Source organism: Musca autumnalis, unplaced genomic scaffold (assembly GCF_047663935.1).
Source record: "Musca autumnalis isolate F117 unplaced genomic scaffold, ASM4766393v1 scaffold_3, whole genome shotgun sequence".
In the NCBI taxonomy this organism is placed as follows: Eukaryota; Metazoa; Arthropoda; class Insecta; order Diptera; family Muscidae; genus Musca; species Musca autumnalis.
In genome coordinates, this window is record NW_027411866.1 from 219,562,393 (window position 1) to 219,586,416 (window position 24,024).

At 34.6% G+C, this 24,024-nt stretch overlaps 1 protein-coding gene across 2 annotated transcripts in view; it reads right to left on the reverse strand.

Moving 5' to 3' along the window:
• ogre (optic ganglion reduced) overlaps positions 1-24,024 on the reverse strand; it is a 98,631-nt gene that overhangs the window by 6,903 nt on the left and 67,704 nt on the right. For both annotated transcript variants that reach the window (XM_073976888.1, XM_073976889.1), the window contains exons 2-3: positions 21,681-22,083; positions 8,405-8,512 (exon numbers count right to left, since the gene is read on the reverse strand). In XM_073976888.1, the coding sequence (XP_073832989.1) occupies positions 8,405-8,512; positions 21,681-21,929 (357 nt within the window). In that variant the 5' untranslated portion in view covers positions 21,930-22,083. The remainder of the gene's footprint in view (positions 1-8,404; positions 8,513-21,680; positions 22,084-24,024) is intronic.

Sequence of the window (24,024 nt, forward strand, 5' to 3'; positions counted from 1 at the left end):
TGGTAAAAAACTCTTCGGAGATGCTCTTTCCTATTTTAACTAAAGATCTTGTGTCAGTTAGAGTCATTTTACAAAGTCGAATGAGCTTTGCGGGGATACCAAATTCAGACATTGCTTGGAATACCTTTGAACGTAGCTGTCGAAGGCTGCTTTATAATCGACAAAAAGGTGGCAGTTGTCGATCTGCATCTCCTGGGTCTTCTCCAGGATTTGCCGCAGGGTAAATATCTGGTCAATGGTGGACTTGCCAGGTCTAAAGCAAACCCGTTCGTGGGTATTGATTTGGTTACGAAGTTTTTCGGCAAATCACACACACGCGACCCGAACGCAAAGTAAGAGAGCAAATGTTTTGATTTTTTTACTTCAGTTTTGTACTGAATGTCATGCAAGCAGGTTGATGCCGCTTTATTTGTTTTTTTTTTTTTGGGTACACTGAAAAGATTTTGCAGTTGTACAGCAAATATGTGGAGGGAAGAATTTGAAAATGATTTTTTGTTTTGTATTAATATTTTTAATGACGCAGAATGCCTCGTCTGCAATGCAACAATAAAAAATGTACATACAGTTAGTCAACTTAATTATTGCAAAACCAAAATTATTACAAAATTTTTGATAAAACATCATTTTATTGGAATAAATAAATATCATTATTAATATTTTTGTTAACAATGCAATTCTTACACATGTTTATTAATATAATAAAACTAAAAAGTACCTAAATTTCACTAAACATTTTCTTAAAATTAACAAAAATGAGTACCACTCATTATTTGCACTGTCAACTAAAGAATTGCAAAATTCACAACTTTTCAGTCTTTCACGGCATTTTTCGAAAAGTTTGTTCTAATATTTCGTATGCCCACATTTGGCATCAAAAACAGCTTGTAAACGTATCTGAATTTAATAAAGAAGTTTCGGAATGTCATATTCCAATGCTATTTTTTTAGCCATTCTTCTTTATTGCATTTTATTTAGTCCCCCAGGTTATTGGGCGACCTATTCCCGACTTTTTCCTTCAGGTGTACCTATGAATTTTCGATGGGGTTAATATGTAGAAACTCGAACGGGGTGTATATGACTTTGGTACAGTTGTATAGCAACCAAGTCTTACATACATTAGATTTATGCTTAGGGTCGTTGTCTTGGTAGTACTTATATTGCAATTTGTTTGAATTTTCAGGGTCAACAGGCCCAAATTTCTTGACGCTTTTGGTTAAATCTTTTCTTAAAACATCTAAATAAACCTCCTATGTCATTGTTTCTTCCAAAATCAGGATTTTACCAACGTCACTGCTTGGTATACAACCCCATACCATAAGAGACAGTTTTCCGAACTTTACGGTATGTATTAAATTTTGTTTTCCATGGATTTCAAGGGTTTTCCCAATACTTTTTGAGGTCCATTGTGATAGTACAACATAATTTTAGTCTCATCAGAAAATATAACGCAATCCCAATACTAAAGATGGCGTGAAAAGCTCTCTATAACAAGTTGGAATAGTTTCTATATATAGTGATGGGAGGGCAATGGTTTTTACCTGGTCACTCGTGATGAGTGCTTGTTATTATGTGGCACTTTTCTGAATTTTCCATGTGACACACTCCAAAATCATTTTTAATTAGAAAAAGCTATTTTCTGGTGCTGATTTGGGCTATTTCGTTAATTTCTTTAATCATTCTACAGTCAATTCGTGAGGTTACTATTTTGGACCTGCCATGTAACGCCCTCAGTTTGAGCCTGACTTCTTTCTCGGTGCGGTATATAATGTTGTATACACTTCTCAGCTTACGAGAGGTAATTTTAGGGATTTCTCTTTCGGATTTACCATTATAAAAATTGGAATAGACCAAATGTAGCATATTTTCCGAAACCCGTTTACCTGACTTTCTCTTTTTCTGAATATACCGTCTATGTTACACACAGAAAAATTATTTTATGATCAAAAATTATGGATCTACATGTCCACATACCATAAAAGTCTTAAAAATCCTTAAATGCAAAAAATCGCGGGGGAAACCCCATAATTTTATTGCACATTAATTCATTTTGCAATTATTTAGTTGACACCACAAAAACCGGGTACCTATCGTTTTTGCCCATTGTTTTTGTTATTTCCAACCGATTTCTGGATTTATTGGCTTGATGTTGTCATTAACAGGTAAATCAACAGATATTTACAAAAAGCCCAACATTATTAAAAGAATTTCTTGTAGTAATTCCTAATTCAACATCTAAATTTTTAAAAATTCATTGTTTGCAATAATATAGTTGACTAACTGTATATCCATCTTACCTTAGGCGTCATTATAATACGCATACAAAATATCATTTAATGGCGGGAAATGTGCGAAAAAAATAATATGAGTTGATAATTTTCACTGTGCGGTTGAAATCGATGTTGTTTAACAATTTTTATTTTTTTATCTAAATTTACCCGAATTTCGTTAATTTTATTTTATTATATTTAAGTTAAGACCCTAATGTACAAATATAAAAAGAACGAAATCGCAATCAATTATCAACTCTAGCAATCGCAGTTTTAATAAAAGAAACTGAAGTGGATACTTTTGACTGTGATTCACTGCATATTATTTTTAATTTTAGTCATACAAAGCGAACGCGCCAACAATATATTTTTTCTATTTGAAAATTTTGCCTTTTTAGGCGATCATTTCTCGTATTAATTTTTTTTAATTTATTAATCGAGCTTTTTTATGATCTATAATGCAAATGAAATGGAAAGCCAACGATTCGAACCCACACACCCACCACTATGTTTGGCTCTGAACGCTAACACGCCGTGACAACTTTTTTCCTGTGTTTTTCATTTCATACTCAATATGAAAATCATCACCCTGTTCTGTTCTGTCAGTGCAATTTTACCCACACATAAACAATTTAAGCGCTCGCTCTTCTTGGTCGGCTATGGTCTAAAGCCGCATTGGTATGGTCCAATTATTTCGTTGACCATGGGCTTTAGTCGTTCGCACAATATCCCTGACACTATCTTGTAGGCGATAGAGAGAAGACTTATGTCCCTATAGTTGGAGCATAAAGTCTTATCTCCTTTCTTATGGACGGGACACAGGATGCTCAGGTTCCAATCGTCGGATACACGTTTTACCTGCCAGATGGAGCTTACTAGCTGACGCATACACCTTATCAGCGTGTCGCCTCCGGTTTTAAACAGCTCGGCTGGTAAGCCATCAGCTGCTGCTGCCTTTTTATTTTCAGCCAGTTTATTGCTGTCTTTACCTCATCTTGGATCTGTGGTATCTTCGTCGACTTCGCTACTATTGGATACCAACAGTTTGGAAAAATGCTCTTTCCATATCCTTAGCACACTATCTGTATCAGTTACCAGATTACCTTGCTGGTCTCTACAGGAGGATGTGCCAGTTCCAAAGAAATCAGTTTGTTGTTTCACTCTTTGGTAGAATTTTCGGACTTCATTCTGTCCTGTACATCCCGATTTTTTCACACTCCCGCTTTTCCATCTCCCTCTTTTTTCTGTGGAAAAAACGTTTCTCCTCTCTCCTTTCCTTCCGATACCTCACTCGTGCGCTACGCGTTGCTACTGATTGTAAAGCAGCCCTATATGCCGCATTTTTCTCTTCGGTAGCAGCACGAAACTCCTGGTCATACCATGGATTCCTTGGTGGAGGTCTCTGGTTATCAAGTACTGATTTTGCGGCTGTTAGCATCGAGTGAGCAATGTTTTGCCATTGTCCTGATATGGTATCGGGACGAGGAGTGCTTTGATTAAGCAGTTGGGCCAGTTGAGTGGAATATGCTGTGGCTATCTGTTGTGATTGCAGCTTACCAATGTCCAACTTCCGTGTTGTGTCTGTTCGCACTTTGTTTGTTACGTTTAATCTGGTACATACCTTTACTGCACTTCAGAACGATCGTACATCAAACACGCTTGATGCATGTCTTCCATCTATCACAACGTGATCAATTTGATTTCTTGTTCTTTGATCTGGAGACATCCAGGTGCCCTTATGAATATTGAGATGCTTAAATGTGGTACTGCTAACTACCACGTTTATTGCAGCTGCAAAGTTTATCAGCCTCATACATAATTTTAATGTCATGGGCAGAACAACGGTCATAAGTTTCTTCTAAGCGCTCGTAAAATATATCTTTGGTCTGTTCGTCCTTGTCTTCGATTCCCGGATAATCGAGGTTCGACTGTATTTATTTTAATTATAATGATGTGGTGGGCGTATATACTTAAGGCAAAGATTCAAACCATATTATAATTTTTTTTCAAATAAAGAGGTAATGGTGATCCAAATTTCAAAAGATAACTCATTATTCAACAAAAAATGTCTAGCATCTTTGTAATAACAAACCTTTTTGTAATAACAATTTGAAATCTACCCGTCACTGTGCCTTCCCATTTACCTTTGCACTTTCATTGTTGTATTGCACCTTTTAAAAAACATAATGCATAGTCATTCATTGGTAATAAAACTTCACTATTCTCAATAAAAACCTCAATTGTTTTATTTCACACTTAACCCAATAAAAACGTACAGAGCAACCCAAAAAACCGAAAAAAACTGGTTTGATTTCATGTCAACTTTCCCTGCCCATAACCATTTCATTTCTCAGTTAAACCACTTTTTTGTCTTTTAAACAATTCCCCAAAAAACCTAATTTATTTTGTCTAGAAAAAGACAACAAACCTAAGAAAAAGATCTTTCCAGCAGAAACGAAAAAAAAAAAATCAACAAAATCGTCAACGTCATCATCAACATCTTTATGTTATTTAATTCTATAAAAGATTTGTGTTTTTTCTCGCTTCTTTTCATGATGCGTGGTGTATTTCTGTTTAACTTTAACGAGAGTTGTTTTTTTGTTCATGGTGCGCATGATGTGGCAGACAATCAGACAGATCTGTAGCTGAGGAGGATGATTTTCATGATGATGAGTTTCAAAATAGTTTCAATTCCACTTCAATTGACTTTAATTAAGGTTTAAATGTAATTTCATGTGTTCGAGATATATGAGTATTTACTTCAATGTGCGTATGTAGTTATATACATATGTATGTATATGTGTGCTGTGAAATTGAGCTCATTTGTTATAATCAATTTATGGTGGGTTTTAAGCTAAGGTTTCTCTCTGTCAATCAATGATACAATTTCTCTAAATTGAAAAGCATACGAGTAAGAGTACATACATACTAGTACTCAACCTCAATATTCAAAATTGTTACGATCGTTTGTGGGTGTTGCTTGATTTGAGCTTAAGATTTAGTGTCGTGAATTGTCGTAATCAAATTCAATAAAATGATAATCTAATGAATAGAAGTAGAAACGTATAACTTAATAAGGCCCCTATATGAATGAACAAGCAGCATCTGTATTTAAGGGAGAGTAACACGCGCAACATATCAGGGCAATGGCAAAGTCATTGGGTACCACGAACACTCTTCAAGAAGCTCATAATACGACCACGACCACTGCTACCATACTGAAGAATGTATCCTGAAATCAGATATAAAACCTAGTATCCAAGAGAGGTACACAGAAAAAAAAATCCGGTGATATTGACGAAATTGGATAAAAATAATTGATCACAAAGTAAAAATACAACGGATAAAACATTTCACATATTGACTAAAATATTTATAGATTTTACAATTTTTTCATCAAGAAAATATTTTTTTTTCAAGCACAATGTGGAATATTTTGATGAATATTTTTGTCAATATGCGAAATATTTTATCAGTTGTATTTTTTCTTTGCGATCAAATAATTTTATCGAATTTTGTGAATATGAAAAATTTTTTATCGCCGGAAAAATTGATAAATTTTTTATTGAATCTTTGAATTTTTTTATCAAATGGCTAAAATTTGTTTCTGTGTATGGGAAGAATCGAGAAAATAACAGAGAGAGAATAAGTAAAAAAGAATCAGTAGGAGATTGGACCAATCTCTTGTCAATAGTGGAAGCTATAACTAAATGCATTCGTGCACGACATTTGCTTGCAACAAATGATACCGTATTTTATAAATCATCTTATGGTGATTCTAATTAGGTCCTTAAAATCCTATCTAGAACCCTTTTGCATGACCCAAACTAATGCTCTGGCACATAATACCCCCTACACCGCAGTCTGTTGTAGGGTATAATAAATCTCCATCGTCAATCAATATTTGCAAACTCACAACCTGACAACTGAACAAATAAATTTCGCATAGCACGTTTCATTTTCTGTCAATTGAATTCCCTATTCAAATTCAATAAAAAAAGTAAATTGTTTAAATAATAATAAAGTAAATAAATTGCGAGCGTGTGAAAAAATTTATAAATGTGACCAATAACTGTTCGTCTGGCTGTTTAGAGCTGTCATGTCTTTGCTGTCTAGTTTTTAAATTAATGTTTAATTTTTTTTGGTTTACTGTTTCTGTTTGCTAATAAAACGTTTGCTTTTGGTCATAAAATCGCAATACCTTTTAAGCCGAACAAACATAATAATGAATAGACAGCGGAATTTTATGCAACCCCTATTTTTGGTCCGATTCATGTCAAATTTTGGGACTGGGCATATTTTTGGCTTCTGATTACATTGCAATCGAAACATATGACATATGCAAAATTATGCAAAATGCATAAATTTTTGCATATGCAAAATTTATGCATTTTACATATTTTCTTATGCAACAAATATATCAATAATATTTACAAAAATGTCTATGTGTACAATTTTTCTGTTTAAAATTCTCTCCAGACAAGTCAATAAAATAGAGAAATGTATAACCACAGCCACAACCTTCAAAATACCGAAAATCGGGAGGTATCGTTCTATAGGGGCTATATGAAGGCCTGAACCTAAGCCGACAAATTTTAGGTGGAAAGTTTTATACCCCCAACGAAGACTTAATACCGAATTTCAGCCATTTTGGAGGGATATTGAGGGCACATCCTTCAAAATACCAGAAATCGGGAGGTACCGTTCTATGGGGGCTATATGAAGACGTGGACCTATACCAACAAATTTCAGGTGAAAAGTTTTATACCCACAACGAAGACAAAATGACAAATTTCAGCCATTTCGGTGGGATATTGAGGCTACAACCTTCAAAATACCGAAAATCGGGCGGTACCATTCTATGGGGGCTATATGAAGACGTGGACCAATACCGATAAATTTCAGTTGAAAAGTTTTATACCCTCAACGAAGACTTAATACCGAATTTCAGCCATTTCGGGTGGATATTGAGGGCACATCCTTCAAAATACCAGAAATCCTGAGGTACCGTTCTATGGGGGCTATATGAAGACGTGGACCTATACCGAAAAAATTCTGGGAGAAAGTTTAATACTGCAAATGAAGACTAAGTACTAAATTTCAGTCATTTCGGTGGGATATTGAGGCTACAACTTTCAAAATACCGAATATCGGCAGGTACCGTTCTATGGGGCCTATATGAAGACGTGGACCTATACCGAGAAATTTATGGTGGGAAGTTTTATACCCCTAACGAAACCCAAATACCAAATATTAGTAATTTCGGTGGGATATTGAGGCCACAACCTTCAAAATACCGAAAATCGGGAGGTCCCATTCTATGGGGGCTATATGAACGCGTGGACCTATGCCGACAAATTTCAGGTGGAGTGTTTTATACCCCCAACGAAGACTAAATACCAATTTTCAGTCATTTCGGTGGGATATTGAGGCTACAACATTCAAAATACCGAATATCGGTAGGTACCGTTCTATGGGGCCTATATGAAGACGTGGACCTATGCGGACAGATTTCAGTTGTAAAGTTGCATACCCCTAACGAAGACTTAATACCAAATTTCAGCCATTTTGGTAGGATATTTAGACCACAAATCCTTGAATATATTTTTGCATATGGTTTTGCATATGCACTTTTTATGCAGATATGTACAAATATGTCAAAATATGCACGATATGCAGAATATGCAAAATATGCAAAAATTTCTGGGCCTAATTCGTTTTATTTTGTAATAAAACGAGTTTCTGTCTAATCAGATTTTCTCTACGACCATCCTAACCATATATGCATTTGCATAGGATTCCGCAGTCTAATAATGAATTATGTGCACAAAAAAAAAAAAAAAAAAAAAACAAAGAGAGAAAACACGTCAACATCATGTTATGGCATTGCATCAACACGATGTGATCGTGTAAACATTGTTTTAGACCACTATTGAGACTAACAGTAGACCACTTTTAAGGCACAGTAGGCTATAATTTGAAGCCATAATTGTGGTGCAGATCTCATACATACGTATGTATGTATATAATTATGGCGGAATTATTTCTGCTGAGAGTTTAACTTTTATGGGTTGCCTTTATTTGGCCAGTTGCAATTTTTTCTCACACTGTTTTAGTTTTTTTTCTAATACACTTACCTGAAAGAAGAGCACAAAACAAACCCACTGATAGTAGGTGTAATACTTTTTCGCATCTTCATCATCGAAATCATTTGCAATACCAGGATGTGCTACTTCGCGACCAACCTAAAAGAGAATAAAGAAGAAAATTATTAAAAATTTATTAGAAATATTTATTCAATTTCACAATAAGGATTTTATTTTGTGCTACACACTGGATATTTATACTAAAAAAACAAACGGTTCACCCGACCTGAACGCTGAATATCTGTGTTTAATTCCCAGGCCAGACAATATCATATTTTCAACGGTGGCAAAAATACCACTCGCGTAAAGTTGGCGTTATTTTCTGAGTATTTCCACTTGGATAGTATACCACTAGAGAGGGGTTCTGGGAACATACGGGTCATTATCGAGAGAAATAAGGACAATAAAATAACTAAAACTAGTAAAACTTTAGTGCAAGAGGCGTATGAAGGAGTGGCCCTAAACATTTTTTAAAAGTTTTTAGGAAGACCCATACATTGCAAAAAATTGTTTTTTAAGTTTTTTAGATGGACAAACAAATTACAACCAACGTGGATTTTTTAAAGATTTTTTGTGTGGACAAAAAACTCCAGTAAACGTGGATTTTGTGAAGATTTTCAGGTGGACAAAAAATTGCAATAAACGTGGATTTTGTAAAGATGGTTAGGTGGACAAAAATTGCAATAAACGTGGATTTTTAAAGATTTTTAGGTGGACAAAAAATTGCAATAAACGTAGATTTTGTAAAGATTTTTAGGTGGACAAAAACACAAATTACAAAAATTACAAAAAAGTACCCAACAATTACAAAAAAATGGAATTTTTTAAAGTCCAAAAATTACAAATAACTTGGATTTTGAATTATTTTTAGCTGGACCCAACAATCACAGAAAACGTGGATTTTTAAAGATTTTTAGGTGGACCCAAATTACAAAAAATGCACAACAATTACGAAAAAATGGATTTTTTAAAGACCCAAAAATTACAAAAAAGACCCAAAAAATAGAACAAACGTGGATTTTTAGATGACCAAAAATCACAATCACGGTGGATTTTTTAAAGAACCAAAAATTACACAACCCCTGTATTTTTTAATATTTTTACAAAAAAAAAATGGATTTTTGAAAGATTTTTAGGTGGAACCAAAAATTACAAAAAAGACCCAAAAATTACAAAAAATGGATTTTTTTAAAGACCCAAAAATTACAAAAACGTGGATTTTTTTAAAGATTTTTAGGTGGACCCAAAAATTACAACAAACGTGCATTTTTAGATGGACCAAAAATCACAATCAAGGTGGATTTCTTAAAAACCAAAAATTACAAAAAACCTATATTTTTTAAAGATTTTTACAAAAAAAACCTGGATTTTTTAAAAATGTTTACGCGGATCCAAAAATTACAAAAAACTGGATTTTTAAAGATTAAAACATGGATTTTTAATAGACCCAAAATTACAAAAAACCCAAAAATTACAAACTACAAAAAGACCAAAAATTAAAAAAGACCCAACAATTACAAAAAACTTGGATATTTTAAAGAATTTTTGCCTGGACCCAAACATCACAGTAAACATTGATTTTTTAAAGATTTTTAGGTGGACCCAAAAATTACAACAAACGTGGATTTTTAGATGGACCAAAAATCACAATCACGGTGGTTTTTTTTAAAGACCCAAAAATTACAAAACACCTGTATTTTTTAATATTTTTACAAAAACATGGATTTTTTAAAAATGTTTTGGTGGACCCACAAATTACAAAAAACTGGATTTTTCAAAGATTTTTAAGTGGGCCAAAGAATTATAAATTTCAAAAAAGACCCACAAATTACAAAAAAAGAACCAACAATTACCAAAAAAATTGATTTTTTAAAGACCCAAAATTACAAAAAAATTGGATTTTTTTAAAGGTTTTTAGTTGGACCCAAAAATCACAGTAAACGTGGATTTTTTAAAGATTTTTATGTGGACCCAAAAATTCCAACAAACGTGGGTTTTTAAAGATTATTTTGGAGGGCCCAAAAACTAAAAAATGGATTTTCTTAAGATTTTTAGGTGGACCTAAAAATTTCAAATTACAAAAATGGACCCAACAATTACGAAAAAATAGATTTTTTTAAAGACCCACAAATTGCAAAAAACTTGGATTTTTTAAAGATTTTTAGCTGGACCCAAAAATCACAGTAAACGTTGATTTTTTAAAATTTCATAGGTGAACCCAAAAATTACAACAAACGTGGACCAAAAATCACAACCAAGCTGGATTTTTTAAAGACCCAAAAATTACAAAAAAACTGTATTTATTTAAATTTTTTACAAAAACCTAGATTTTTAAACATGTTTAATTGGACCCAAAACTTACAAAAAACTGGGTTTTTCAAAGATTTTTAAGTGGACCCAAAAATTACAAATTAAAAAAAGACCCAAAAATTACAAAAAAAATAACCAACAATTACCAAAAAATGGATTTTTTAAGGACCCAAAATTTCAAAAAACTTGGAATTTTTAAAGATTTTTTGGTGGACCCAAAAATCACAGTAAACGTGGATTTTTTAAAGATTTTTAAGTGGACCCAAAAATTACAACAAACGTGGAGTTTTTAAAGATTTTTATGTGGGCCCAAAAATTAAAAAAAACTGAATTTTTTTTAAGATTTTTAGGTGGACCCAAAAATTACAAATTACAAAAAAAGACCCAAAAAATTACAAAAAAATACACAACAATTACGAAAAAATGGATTTTTTAAAGACCCAAAAATTACAAAAAAAAACTTGGATTTTTTTAAAGATTTTTAGGTGGACCCAAAAATTACAAATTACAAAAAAAGACCCAAAAATTGCAAAAAAAAACACAACAATTACGAAAATAGATTTTTTAAAGACCCAAAAATTACAATAAACTTGGATTTTTTTTTTTAAAGATTTTTAGCTGGACCCAAAAATCGCAGTAAACGTTGATTTTTTAAAGATTTTTAGGTGGACCCAAAAATTAAAATCACAGAAACGTTGTTTTTTTTTTAATTTTAGGTGGACCCAAAAATTACAACAAACGTGGACCAAGAATCACAATCAAGGTGGATTTTTTAAAGACCCAAAAATTACAAAAACCTGTATTTTTTTAAATTTATTTTAAAAAAACAACCTGGATTTTTTAAAAATGTTTACAAATAACTTGATTTTTCAAAGATTATTAAGTGGACCAAAAAATATCAAAAAAAGAACCAACAATTTCCAAAAAAATTATTATAAGCCTGACTATTTTAAAAAACAAAATAAAAAAATTATTTTTTTAAAGACCCAAAATTACAAAAAACATGTATTTTTTAAAGGTTTTTAGTTGGACCCAAAAATCACAGTAAACGTGAATTTTTAAAAGGTTTTGAAGTGGACCCAAAAATTACAACAAAGTTTTTAAAGTTTGTTAGTTAGGTGGGCCCAAAAATTTCAATGAACGTGTTTTTTTAAGATTCGTAGGTGAGCCCAAAGATTACAATAAACTTGGATTTTTTTTGAGATTCTTATAGTACATTTAAATTTACGAAATGGAGTGGATTTCAACTATCAATTTCTTGGCATATACGTCAAATGAAATCTCATCTGAAATCCATTGGATTTCATTTGACGTTTAAGCAATGGAATTTACAGTTGAAATCGAGTGGGTTTCGTAAATCTAAACGTACTATTATAATAATAAACGTGGATTTTTTGAAGATTTTTGTGTGGGAGGTACCCGAAAGAGAGGACAGATATCATCCATATTCAAAACTGATCTTATTATTGGGAAGAAATACACGTATTAGGATGTGAATATTTTGGACCAAATTGGTTTCACCCTTTGAGAGTTTTCGTGCGCAGCATTTTAACGAAAAATATTAAACTTCGAGGTGTAAAGTTTGGACCAATTCAATTAAATCGACATAATTAAATCCACATCAAATAGTCTGAAATGGATATCGTCCAAATGTAGTTTAGAACTGTTCGGAAAGGTTAATCTCTATTTTAACCATAACTCCGATATACGAACTGCACTCTCTACTCGAATTCCAGCGAAAGTACACCTGCAATTAAAAAAAAATTAGTATACTCTATTTTTCTATGCCATTCGAATACGAGAGCATATGCTTTGCTTGTCTTCGAGTGGGAGTAAAATAAGCTCCAAATTGAGAAAAAATTTATCTCTTTAAGTTTTTTTTTAAATTTTTTTTTATACCGCTACTGTGGGACGCCAACTTTTTGGAAAAGTGTTCTTTCCACTGCATTCTGAATCACATACATTTTGCTTAATTCATTCCCGTGTATTTTTCACTTTTCCTGTTGAATCTCTTTAATTTTTTGCATCAAGCAATTGAGTAAGAGAGGATTGTGTTGTGGTTGTCTTTTGAGATTACAGCATTCCGATGATAAGCATTCGCGTTGTGTTAGTACTTTATCTCCACTTGCAATTGGTTGCGAACACTTCCCCTAACAAAGTATTGATCAAAATTATGGATTTAGTTTATTGTAACTTGACCTAGTGACAGCCAAGTGACTTTTTGTGACCTCGAGGTGATTGTATCTGGTACTGCTAACTACCACGTTTTTCATGCCGCGAATTCGGACATTTAATCCGAAAATTGGAAGGTCGATGTTTAAATCAATGAAATAATTAGATCACAAGAATGTGGCCCAATATTTCACAAATTAACTATCGAAAAGATATTCTACTTACGCCAAATTCTGAAAAGACCTATTTTGCCTACAACCATATTATATGTAACTGTGTGTATATATGGTTACTGTCACACTTTTAAAGTCTAATTATTTACTATGCCTCTCTAAAATGATTCAGTCATCATATGTTTTCAAATTATATAAAATTGCCTACAACAATATTATAGTCTATGTAACCATGTATATGGTTGCAACTACAATATACATACATGTCTATATAGTTACAATGCCTTTATCAAAATATGTTTAGTATTTTGTTTTTATTTCCATATACCTGTGAGTCGTTCAAAGAAAACATCTTTAAGGGCTGGGTACATAAGCAGTCTCGCCTGCTTGCCTTGCTTGCTTCTTATAAAAGAATAAAGAAGGCCGAGCCAATTTCGAACTAGGTTGCCCTTTTCTTCTTTATTCTTTTATTTGTATTATGTCAGAATTGAATTAAGCAAGCAAGGCAAGCAGACGAGACTGCTTATGTACCCAGGGCTTTAGACTTCCATTTACTTCAAGAAATTCAAAGAACATTTCGGTTCCGACTTTATATTTAAATTTCCCCCTTTTTAACAATTGTACTCTCGGCAATTGTTTGTGATCATCACCGAAAAAACATCTGCAATTTAAAGACACATACATACGACATGCCATGTGAATAAAAACAAAAGAAAACACTGATGGATTCCTGTGCAAAAATACCAAAAAGAATGGAACCCATTTTTTTGTCTTCAAAAAGTATCCCCACCCGCATGAACAACTAACTACAACTAAACGGTTTGATCGCCATGCAATTAAAAATTCCGTTGAACTTCAAGACTATGATGACGTGACGCGTCGACGACGACGACATTGAGACCCACCAAAGTCCATAATATATATGCATGCTGGACGAGACTCTCGACTGCATTGGGGCATGTTCACATTTATTGCTGCGATTATTTTCGAGTATGGCGAATGTTGTGCAAATACAAAACACAAGAAGTGCATTTCATGAATTATTAAACATCATAAAATTGCAAAACGAAAGACAAATACTAAATCCGCGCACACAGTACGGTAAATGGTGGTCGAAGAGCTTGCTCCACACATGTGCAGCTTGAAACTCCTGGAAAAGTGAATACATATTGGGAATTCCAGCAAAAAGGAAACAGCAGCCAGCCATCATGGTCATAGCCTTGTGGCAGCCAAACTTTAATTTATGCGCAGACAACTTTGTTACGCCCCATGTTTTTTTCTCTGCCTCTCTTTGATTTTGATTTAAGCAAAATAAGGCGGTATCGAGTTTTAATTATATTTCAAATGATATAAAAAACAATATCCATCACACATTGCCAGCTAGCTAAGCGGCTAGCAATTTGAGTATCTTTGTGAAGGATGTTTGCGGTTTACGGTTGCTGCTGTAGTTAGTTCGTTAGTTGTTCGTTCTTGCTTTCTTTCCCTTTTGTGTTAATGTTTAAAGCCTAAACAATCGTTTAACTGGCCCTTCATCTTGTCATCCACTGCTCGTCATGTGTGGAACCACACAGTCGAATGAAATTTTCCAAGAATTGGTAATAGGATATGTTTTTGTGTGGTGAATGCGCTCTTGTTGAATGCTTCGTAGTTAGTTGAACTACTTCTACCTTAATTTGTGGGATGATGTTTTTTTTTTGATTTTGTGGTATAGTTTTTATAGGCTGTGTACATGAATGTATAAGAAAGGAATGTTTTGAATATTTCCTTCATCTGATAAAACATCGTTTAGATTTGATTAGTGAACTCTCAAGGAAACTTGACACCAATGAAATTGAATATTTTCAAAGTGTGTTCGGTATGTTTTTGTATTTGATTAATTTTTCAATACTTCAGGAGATGCATTTCTCAAATTTAGGGAGGTGAAAGTTTTATTCTAGAGAGAAATAACGGCTAATGGAGAAATGTTATATATAATAAGTAACAAAGAATCAGTGAGCTTTGTCGACAGATAAAAAAAACCTCAGCCTCATGACTATGAAAAGACAGATAACGAATATCAGGAGTATTCCTTGCTTGTTTGCTTTTCGTAGGTGACAATAGAAGTCTTGGGAACCACAAGGCCTGCCAAATGTGGACATTTTTATAAGATCCAAGACCAAAGTGCTAGATTAGAGCTGAGAATTTGATAATTCTACATGAAATTGTACCGTTACAATAGGGAACAATTTGGCGCCACCTTGGTGACAATGACAAACATACTCCTTAGCGTGATGTATGGACAATTTTTTGGATATTTTAGCCATGAAAAACTTCTTTAGACGTATTAAGACACGTCTTTCGGACTAGACGATAAAAGGTAGATACCATTTCCCATTGAGTTAATATGAAAGGGATTGCACTCATTTATATGAGATAAGTTTTCTTGTGCCTTCTGGGATGTTTGTGGGTTTGTATGTAACAGAAAACACAAAGACTACCTGCCTTAAAAAATCTGATCTCTGCAACAATTTAGAACTTTTGGGCCCAAAATTTATATTGTTGTCTGACATATCCAAAATATAATCCATACTTAAAACCCCTATTTCACTGTGCTCTTGAAGCAACTTCAAACGGAAGGTACTTACACCTGGGAAGTTTTTGCGGATTCTGAAACTGCAATGTTCATAGATGAGAAAAATAAAAACAGAAAAAAATCGCCGGAGCGCTTTTTAAATAAATCGCGATTCAAGTTGACATTTTTAGGGGTGTTTTAGGTTTTCCCGATTTTGCTTGGAAACGGCAAGTCCTATCAAAATGAGACTAAAGAAAATGCTGTAGCTATGAAAATTCTCTACAATGTTGTCCTTTATGATAACTTCATAGGTTTTACCATTATTGAGATATAGAAGTTCAAATTGGGACAATGCATTGACTGTATCGCTACCTTATTGAACAAGTTCATACATGAACCGCATTAAATAACTTTATGTGAAACCCGCTTACTTACACCTTGTAAGTTTTTGCGGATTTTGAAACAGAAATGTTCATAGGTGAGAAAAATCAAAAAAAAAAAAAAAAGAAAAAAAAAATAGCTGGAGGGATTTTTAAATAAATCGCGGTCAAAATTCACATTTTTAGGTTTATTTTAGGTTTTCGCGATTTTGCTTGGAAACCACAAGTCCTATCGAAATGGGGCTAAAGAAAATTTTGTAGCTATGAAAATTCTCTAGGGGATTGACCGATATGATATGTTCATAAAGTGTACTTAATCGAAATTCGTTGAACTTTTGTGGAGGAGGTAGCAGAAGGTCTGAATCGATAGCCTATTTTCGAATAAAAGTTTGAAAGAAATATTGCAATGTACAAAGTTTGGACCAAATTGATTACTCTCTCCAAAAGTTATCGTACTCAACATCCATGTTAGTAAGTGTGTTTTTTTGAGCTTTCGTATCAATATCTCAAAAAGTATGGACCTGCCCACGCAAAAAGTATATTATAGAAATCAAATCGGTAAAAATTTCGAAACGATTCTCCAAAAGCGCTTAAACTGAATTTAGACATATAGCCATACCATCAAACTTGATCTATAACATGGGACCTACTTTTTATTGACTTTTTATGGGACCTACCGAACGGCGTGTCACTTATAGAGTTTTCCATGGCTGAAATACTCAGGAAATGTAAGCGAACATTGCACTGAGGGGATTTGCTACCGGCGAAAATTTGGATATTCTGATCAGGGATTGAAACGCATACCTTCTTAATTCTAGGCGGAGGTGCTTACCACTGCGGCACGATCGCTCTCAACATAGGGGGTTAGGCACCTGATTTATGGCGCAGACTGAGCGAGGGTCACTACGAGAAAAGGCCAGTCGATATAGGCGAGTAAAACGTGTATTTTTCATATTTCAGTGGTCCTAAGGAAAAAATGTGGCCCTACTAGCTTAGTCTTAGGAATCAATTTCATGTTGGGTGCCATTCTGACGATCAACCATTTGGTTCTGTAGATTTGGGCCGTCTAACTCAGTTGGTTGCGCATGACACTTTTTATCTCAGTGTCACGTATACGGATCCACGTTGGGCGCTACCGGCGAAAATTTTGATATTCTAATCAGGGATTGAAACGCATACCAACTTAATGCAAGGTGGACATGCTTACCACACTGCGGCATGATCGCTCCCAACATAGGGGGTTAGGCACCCGACTTATGGCACAGACTGATGGAGGGTCACTACGAGAAAAGGCCAGTCGATATATGCGAGTAAAACGTGTATTTTTTTACCCTCCACCATATGGAGGGTAGAATTAAATTTGTCATTCCGTTTGTAACACATCGAAATATTCGTCGGAGACCCTATAAAGTATATATATGTCGATTTAACCATGTCCGTCTGTCCGTCCGTCTGTCTGTTGAAATCAAGATACAGCTAGCAATTTTAAAGATAGAGATTCAATATTTGGTACAGAAGTTTTTATTACTTGCAGGATAGTTGGTATTAAAAATGGGCTACATCGGTCCACGTTTTGATATAGCCCCCTTGGAACCACCCGATTTTCGGTATTTTGAAGGTATTAGCTTTATTATCACACCGAAATGACTGAAATTTGGCACTTAGTCTTCTTTTAGGGTATAAAACTTTCCCCTAGAATTTTGTCGGTATCGGCCCACGCCTTCATATAGCCCCCATAGAACGGTACCTCCCGATTTTCGGTATTTTGAAGGTTATAGCTTCATTATCACACCGATATGGCTGAAATGTGGTACTTAGTCTTCGTTGAGGGTATATAACTTTCTCCCACAATTTTGTCGGTATCGGTCCACGCCTTCATATAGCCCCCATAGAACGGTACCTCCCGATTTTCGGTATTTTGAAGGTTTTAGCTTCATTATCACACCGATATGGCTGAAATTTGGTACTTAGTCTACGTTGGAGGTATAAAACTTTCTCCCCAGAATTTTGTCGGTATCGGTCCATGCCTTCATATAGCCCCCATAGAACGGTATTTTGAACGTTGTGGCCTCAATATTGCTCCGAAATGGCTGAAGTTTGGTGTCCTCAACTTTCCTCCAAAATGGCTGAAATTTGGTATTTAGACATCGTTGGGGGTTCTCAACTTTCCTCTTTAAATTTGTCGTATAGGTCCACGCCTTCATATAGTCCCGATAGAACGGTACTTCCCGATTTTCGGTATTTTGAAGATTGTGGCCTCAATTTTCCTCGGAAATGGCTGAAATTTGGTAGTGAGACTTGGTTGGGTATACTCAAGATTTATCGGTATAGGTCCACGCCTTCATATAGCCCCCATGGAAAGGTACCTCCCGACTTTCGGTATTTTGAATATTGTGTCTTCAATATTCCACCAAAATGGCTGAAATTTGGTATTGAATTTTCTTTGCTTCTATTCAGTTATGTATGTAAAATATCCTGTTTTCTGGCTATGTCCTTTCAAGAATTCAATTCTATGTTGGAGATAATTTAATTTAACTGACGATTCACCATTCTGGCATTGTTTCTTTCAGAGTTCGCTACCCTTTAGCCCGCTTAGCCCATTTAGTTGAGTACGGGGATCACGGGTTGGGCGACGTTTTATTTATACGTAATAATATCATGCATTCTGGCTATAATAATTGTTCCACAAACATCCTAGACGGGACAAGGGAGACTTCTCTCATATCAACGAGTGCACCCCGATTCATATTAGCTCCATGATATGGGACCTATTGTTTATCGCCGAGTCCGAACGGCGTGTCTTAAAACACCACTTTGCAGAGAAGTTTTACATGACTGAAATATTCAGGAAATGTCACCAACATTACTGAGGGGTATTTTGCCACCGTTGAAAATTTGATGTTGCCTGGCCGGGGAATCGAACCCACGACCATCTTTGTGCAAGGCGGGTGTGTATACCATTGCACCAAGGTGGCACCCATGATTTCTGGCTATGTCTCTTAAAGATTACATATACTGTTGTAATTTCATTTAACTGATGATTTACCAATCTGGTCCTGTTTCCAGGACCTTTTGGAGCGGCTGGCTCAGTCTTTTAATCTCAATTCGGCGCCACGTTGTCTGCCATTTCATTTAACGGAACATACTACCTTCTGGCTATGTCTCAAGAATTCAATTCTACGTTGGGCGCCGTTTCATTTAACTGATGATTCATCATTCTAGTTCTGACTTCTGCGTAGTTCGTTACCCGTTAGCACGGCTAGCTCAGTTAGTTGAGCATGATACCACTAACCTCAGGGTCATGGGTATGGTTCCACGTTGTGCACTTTTTATTCATGTGAATATCAATTCACGTTTGGCGAAATTTCATTTAGATTACGACACACCCTTTTGGTTCTGTCTCGCTTCAATTTGGCCCGGTTAGCTCACATTGTTAAACATTAGACTCTTAATCTCAGGGTTAAGGGTTCGGAATAGCCTTACATGTGACTACGTCTTCCTACGAATTCAATTCCACGTTAGGCGCTATTTTATTTAATTTACAATTCCCCCTTCTGTCTCCTGTAGAGTTCGTTATCATTGAGCTTGCTCAGCTGGTTGAGCATGAAACTCAAAATATGAGGATCTAGGGTTCGGCTCCACCTTAGACGCCATATTATTTTTGTAAATATCAATTCCACTTTGGGCGCTATATCATTTACATTTAGGGTTACCCTTCAGGGTAATGGCTTAACCTTCACGTTGGTCGCCATTTCATTAATGTGAATAACCTGAGTTTTGTCTATGTCTCTCCAAGAATTCAATTCTACGTTGGGCGCCATTTCATTTAATTGACGATTCAAAATTTTGGTTCTGTCTCATCCAGAGTTTGCTAACCATTAGCCCGGCTAGCGTATTTGGCTAAGCTTGAGACTCCTAATCTCGTTTTGTTAATATCAATTTCATCTTGGATGCCGTTTCATTCATCTTTCGATTTGCCCATCTGCTTCTGACTCCTGTAAAGTTCGCTAGTTAGCCCGGTTAGTTCAGTTGAGTACGCATAAGACTCTTAATCTCAGTTTTATGGGTTCGGAATAGGTTGCATTCTGGCTATGTCTACCCAAGAAAGAAATTTAACGTTGGGCGCCATTTCATTTAACGTAACTTAGGTTACCATTTTTACCATTTGTTACCATTTTTAACCTACAAAGCGTTCCTTAACTCCAAGAAGTGGTAAAACTGGAAGCAATTTTTAAGAGAGAGGGAGAGGAGAGAGCAAAAATGCCTTTCGACATTTGTTTGACGATTATGTGACAATGAAGGAAAACAAAATAACATAAAAAAGGAAAAGTAAATTTTTATGTTTCTTTTTGACATTGCTTTTCTGGTAAAACTGGTCATGAGAGAGCAATTTTGACAGTTTTCTCTTTTACCACTTTTACCATTAAAAAAGTAAAGGAACAAAGGTAATATGACGTCCTTGGATTCGGTTTCAAGTTGGGCGCCATTTTACTTATGTGAATACCTTGTCGCCTGCACAATTCTCTATCATCTGGCCCAGCTATGCAGCTGGTTTAGGATGAGCATTTCGATCCCCACTTTGGGCGCCATTCTGGTTCTATCTCCTTTGAAGTTCGCTAGCACGTCCGCTACCGGAAGGTAGCAAACTCTGATAGGAGACAGACTCAGAAGCTTGTATCGCCACAATTTTAATTCTTAAATCTCCAGGGGAACTGTTTGCTCCAAAGTTTGCTAGCTTGTCCAACACCAGAAATTATTAAACTCTGGTTGAAGATACAATCAGAACGTTGGATTATCACTACTTTTCACCACTTTACCTTTTATGAGTATTACAGTTATGTGAAACTCTGTCAATTTTTTATGCCTGAGAAGCTTTCGATTGTTTTCTGTCGGCGATTCATTTGATTGCTAAAACTTAATTTTTCTTAAATCTCGAGATAACTGGCCCCACACTAGACACCATTTTCATTTATGCGAATATCCTGCTTTCTAGTTACGCCTTCTCCGAAATTCCCTACCTTTTGATCCGGCTTCCCAAGGCGGTGTATTATGAACATTTTTATTTCAGAGTGGTGGGTTCGGGCCTTACGTTGGGCGATATTTCTGGTTTTATCTCCTCCAAAATTCTCAATAATGTCCGTTACCAGAGTTATATCGTTCAAATCGTTGGATCATCACAACTTTTCACCTCTTGTTTTCTGTTCTCCAGAGTGCCCTAGCAAATCTGGTATCAACATCTGTGTATCTCTGATAGGAGATAAGTGGTCTGTTCCTTTACTTTTAAAAATGGTAACAGTGGCAAAAAGTGGTGAACTTCTCTCATATATATTGTATGCTTTTCAAAGTAAGGGAACACTTTGCGGGTAAAGTTTGGTAACCTCAGGCACATAAATGAACACGACTAAGATCAGAACATTGGATTGTTACAAATTTTCAGCGCTGGTTAAACTCCTCAGCGAATTTCTTGATTATTTTTATTAAGATTGTATCTATGTGAAACTTTTAGGTTTAGGATTCAGACGGCACTTTTCAATGTGAGAGAAGTTTCTCATTGTACTTTGTTGATTATTGGTTAAGAGGAAGATTCATTTTTTTGCAAAAATTAGAAGTGATCCTCAATTTTGAGATTTGAACATTTTTGATACCTTAATTAACCAACAAAAATATTGAGATATACATACCTGTCTACGAAAAGCATCCGGCATTGTAAACGTACTATGAATCCAACAGAATGTATTGACCACATGTGTTGGTATGCCATTAACTATACAGCTGATCGGTTGACCGACAAATTGGGTCGCAGTAATAATTAAACTGCATGTCAACAACAGGACTGTGGTAAAGGAATTATGCAAACGAAATATTGTATTATCCGTTTGTATATCCTGCCATTTTAGATAACTTTTTAAGCCGACCAATAACTTATACATGGCAGCAGCGGCAGTTTGAAAGTCTCGAAGTTAAGAGAAAAATTATGAAAAATGTTTCGGTGGGCAAGGTGGTAGGGTGAGAAAAAAATGAAGAATCACTTGTATTTTCTGGAAATGTTTAGAAATCTGGTTAATTGGCGAGAATTCATATCAGCTGAAATGAAAAGAGAGGAGAGAAATATATGAAATTAATACAATTTTGAAAATAAATAGGATACATTAATTAAATAAATAAATGAGTTACAAAAACAACAGAAAAGTAAAAAGTTGGTCGATGCTATCCGTTTGAATCTTCTGCTACATACACAATACGGTGATATTTGAGTGGCTATTGTTGATTCAGTAAATAAATTAAAATTGAAACTTCACCCATTACTACCATTTATTGCAAACCTTATACTCTCTCTATCAACTCTTAATTATGCATTTGAGTTTCTCAAAAATGAAAATAAAAATGAATCTTATATCCAAAGAAAAAAAATCCATTCCTTTCAATGATTGAATCAAAGTTTGGTCCACTAGAGACCAGCAGCTTGATTGCCTACTGTGAGACTCATCCAATTTAACTGAAAAAGCTGTGCATTGAACTCAATTAATGTCAATTTATTGGCAATAAAGCTGCTGCAGAAAAAAATTCCGATTCTTTGATCCCCACTCCCTTAATATTCATTTAAAAAAATATGCACACGAGTACACACAAATAAAAAATGCATTACTCCAGACATGATGTTTAGATGGAAGACGGAGAAAAAAAACAACATTAAATTAAATTCATAAATTAACAAAGAATTGGAAACACCAAAGAGCGCCAGCAAACTATAAATTGAGGGCAATAAACTCAAGAAGACACACTGATCTAAACATTTTAGAAAGATTTCACAAACACATTTTTTGTGCCGTTTCCTCCTCTTTGCATCCATATGCATATAGTGCCCGGACTTCTTTTAAATCGAATTCATTGGAACGACAAACAAATTTCTTTTGAAATCACATCATTTCAAAAGAAATTTGTCTCCAATTGCAATGGCAGCATCACCACTTCAAAGAGGAGAAGACAAAACTGAGAATGATGCAAAGTCCATCACCATCCACACTGCGTTTCTTACACCAAAAAATTTGGATTTTAAAAATAAATGTTTTCATTTTCATTTTTTTGTTTATTTTTTGCTGCTGCTGTTTGGCCTGTTGTCTTATCCCTGAACTTGAAATTGATCTTTGTTGTGTCTTTGAGTAAATTTCAAAAATAGACCACTACTGCAGTTTGGTATAAAGGCCACAAATAAAAAATCATTTTACATAAGACTAAAATTGTATACAATATATTTTTAGATTTGGTTCATGTGTTTGGCAATAAAAAGAAACTATTTCTTAATTTAATTAACATCAATAATTCTGGACAAATATTTTTGGAATTTTTATATATCTTGGAATTTTTATGAGTTAATGTTTTACGTTTTGTGGAGAAAATATTTGTAAAGTTTAAATTCATTAATTAGCACCATAAATAAATAATTTTATGTTTAAAGTGATTTATAGCGTGGTATAATAATATGACAGGTTTAACATTTTTTTATGTTTAAAAATTTTTGCTTTTATTATTCATTTATTTCTTACTTTCAGACAAACTCATGCTTTGTTGCGGAATGTGCAAGAATCTACTATTATTGTTACAGTGTTTTATTTTTAAAATTATTTTTTTCAGATTTTTGTTTTAAAACCTAAAGCCCTTTGGAGAAAAACATTTAACTGGTTGTGTCAGCCAAGTTGTGCAAAACTAATAACACTTTTGAAGAAGTACGAGCGTTGATTCATTCAATCTATTTGACATCACCAAGGTAAAATACGAATGGATGTGCAAAGTGGAAATAACATCTACAAAGTGCGAATTGGCAACAAAAGCCACATTGGTGCCAATACCAAAAAAGGACAATGTATCACAATGTATCCATGCTTATCAGCTCAGTGATACCGGAGTGTTCCGACAGTTTTTAAAAGGGCTACAATCCAGCATCAGTGAACAAAATGAAGCAAAGCCCAGCCCAACAGGCATTGCAACACACCTTATTATAAGCTCAATGTTGTCGTCCCACAAAGC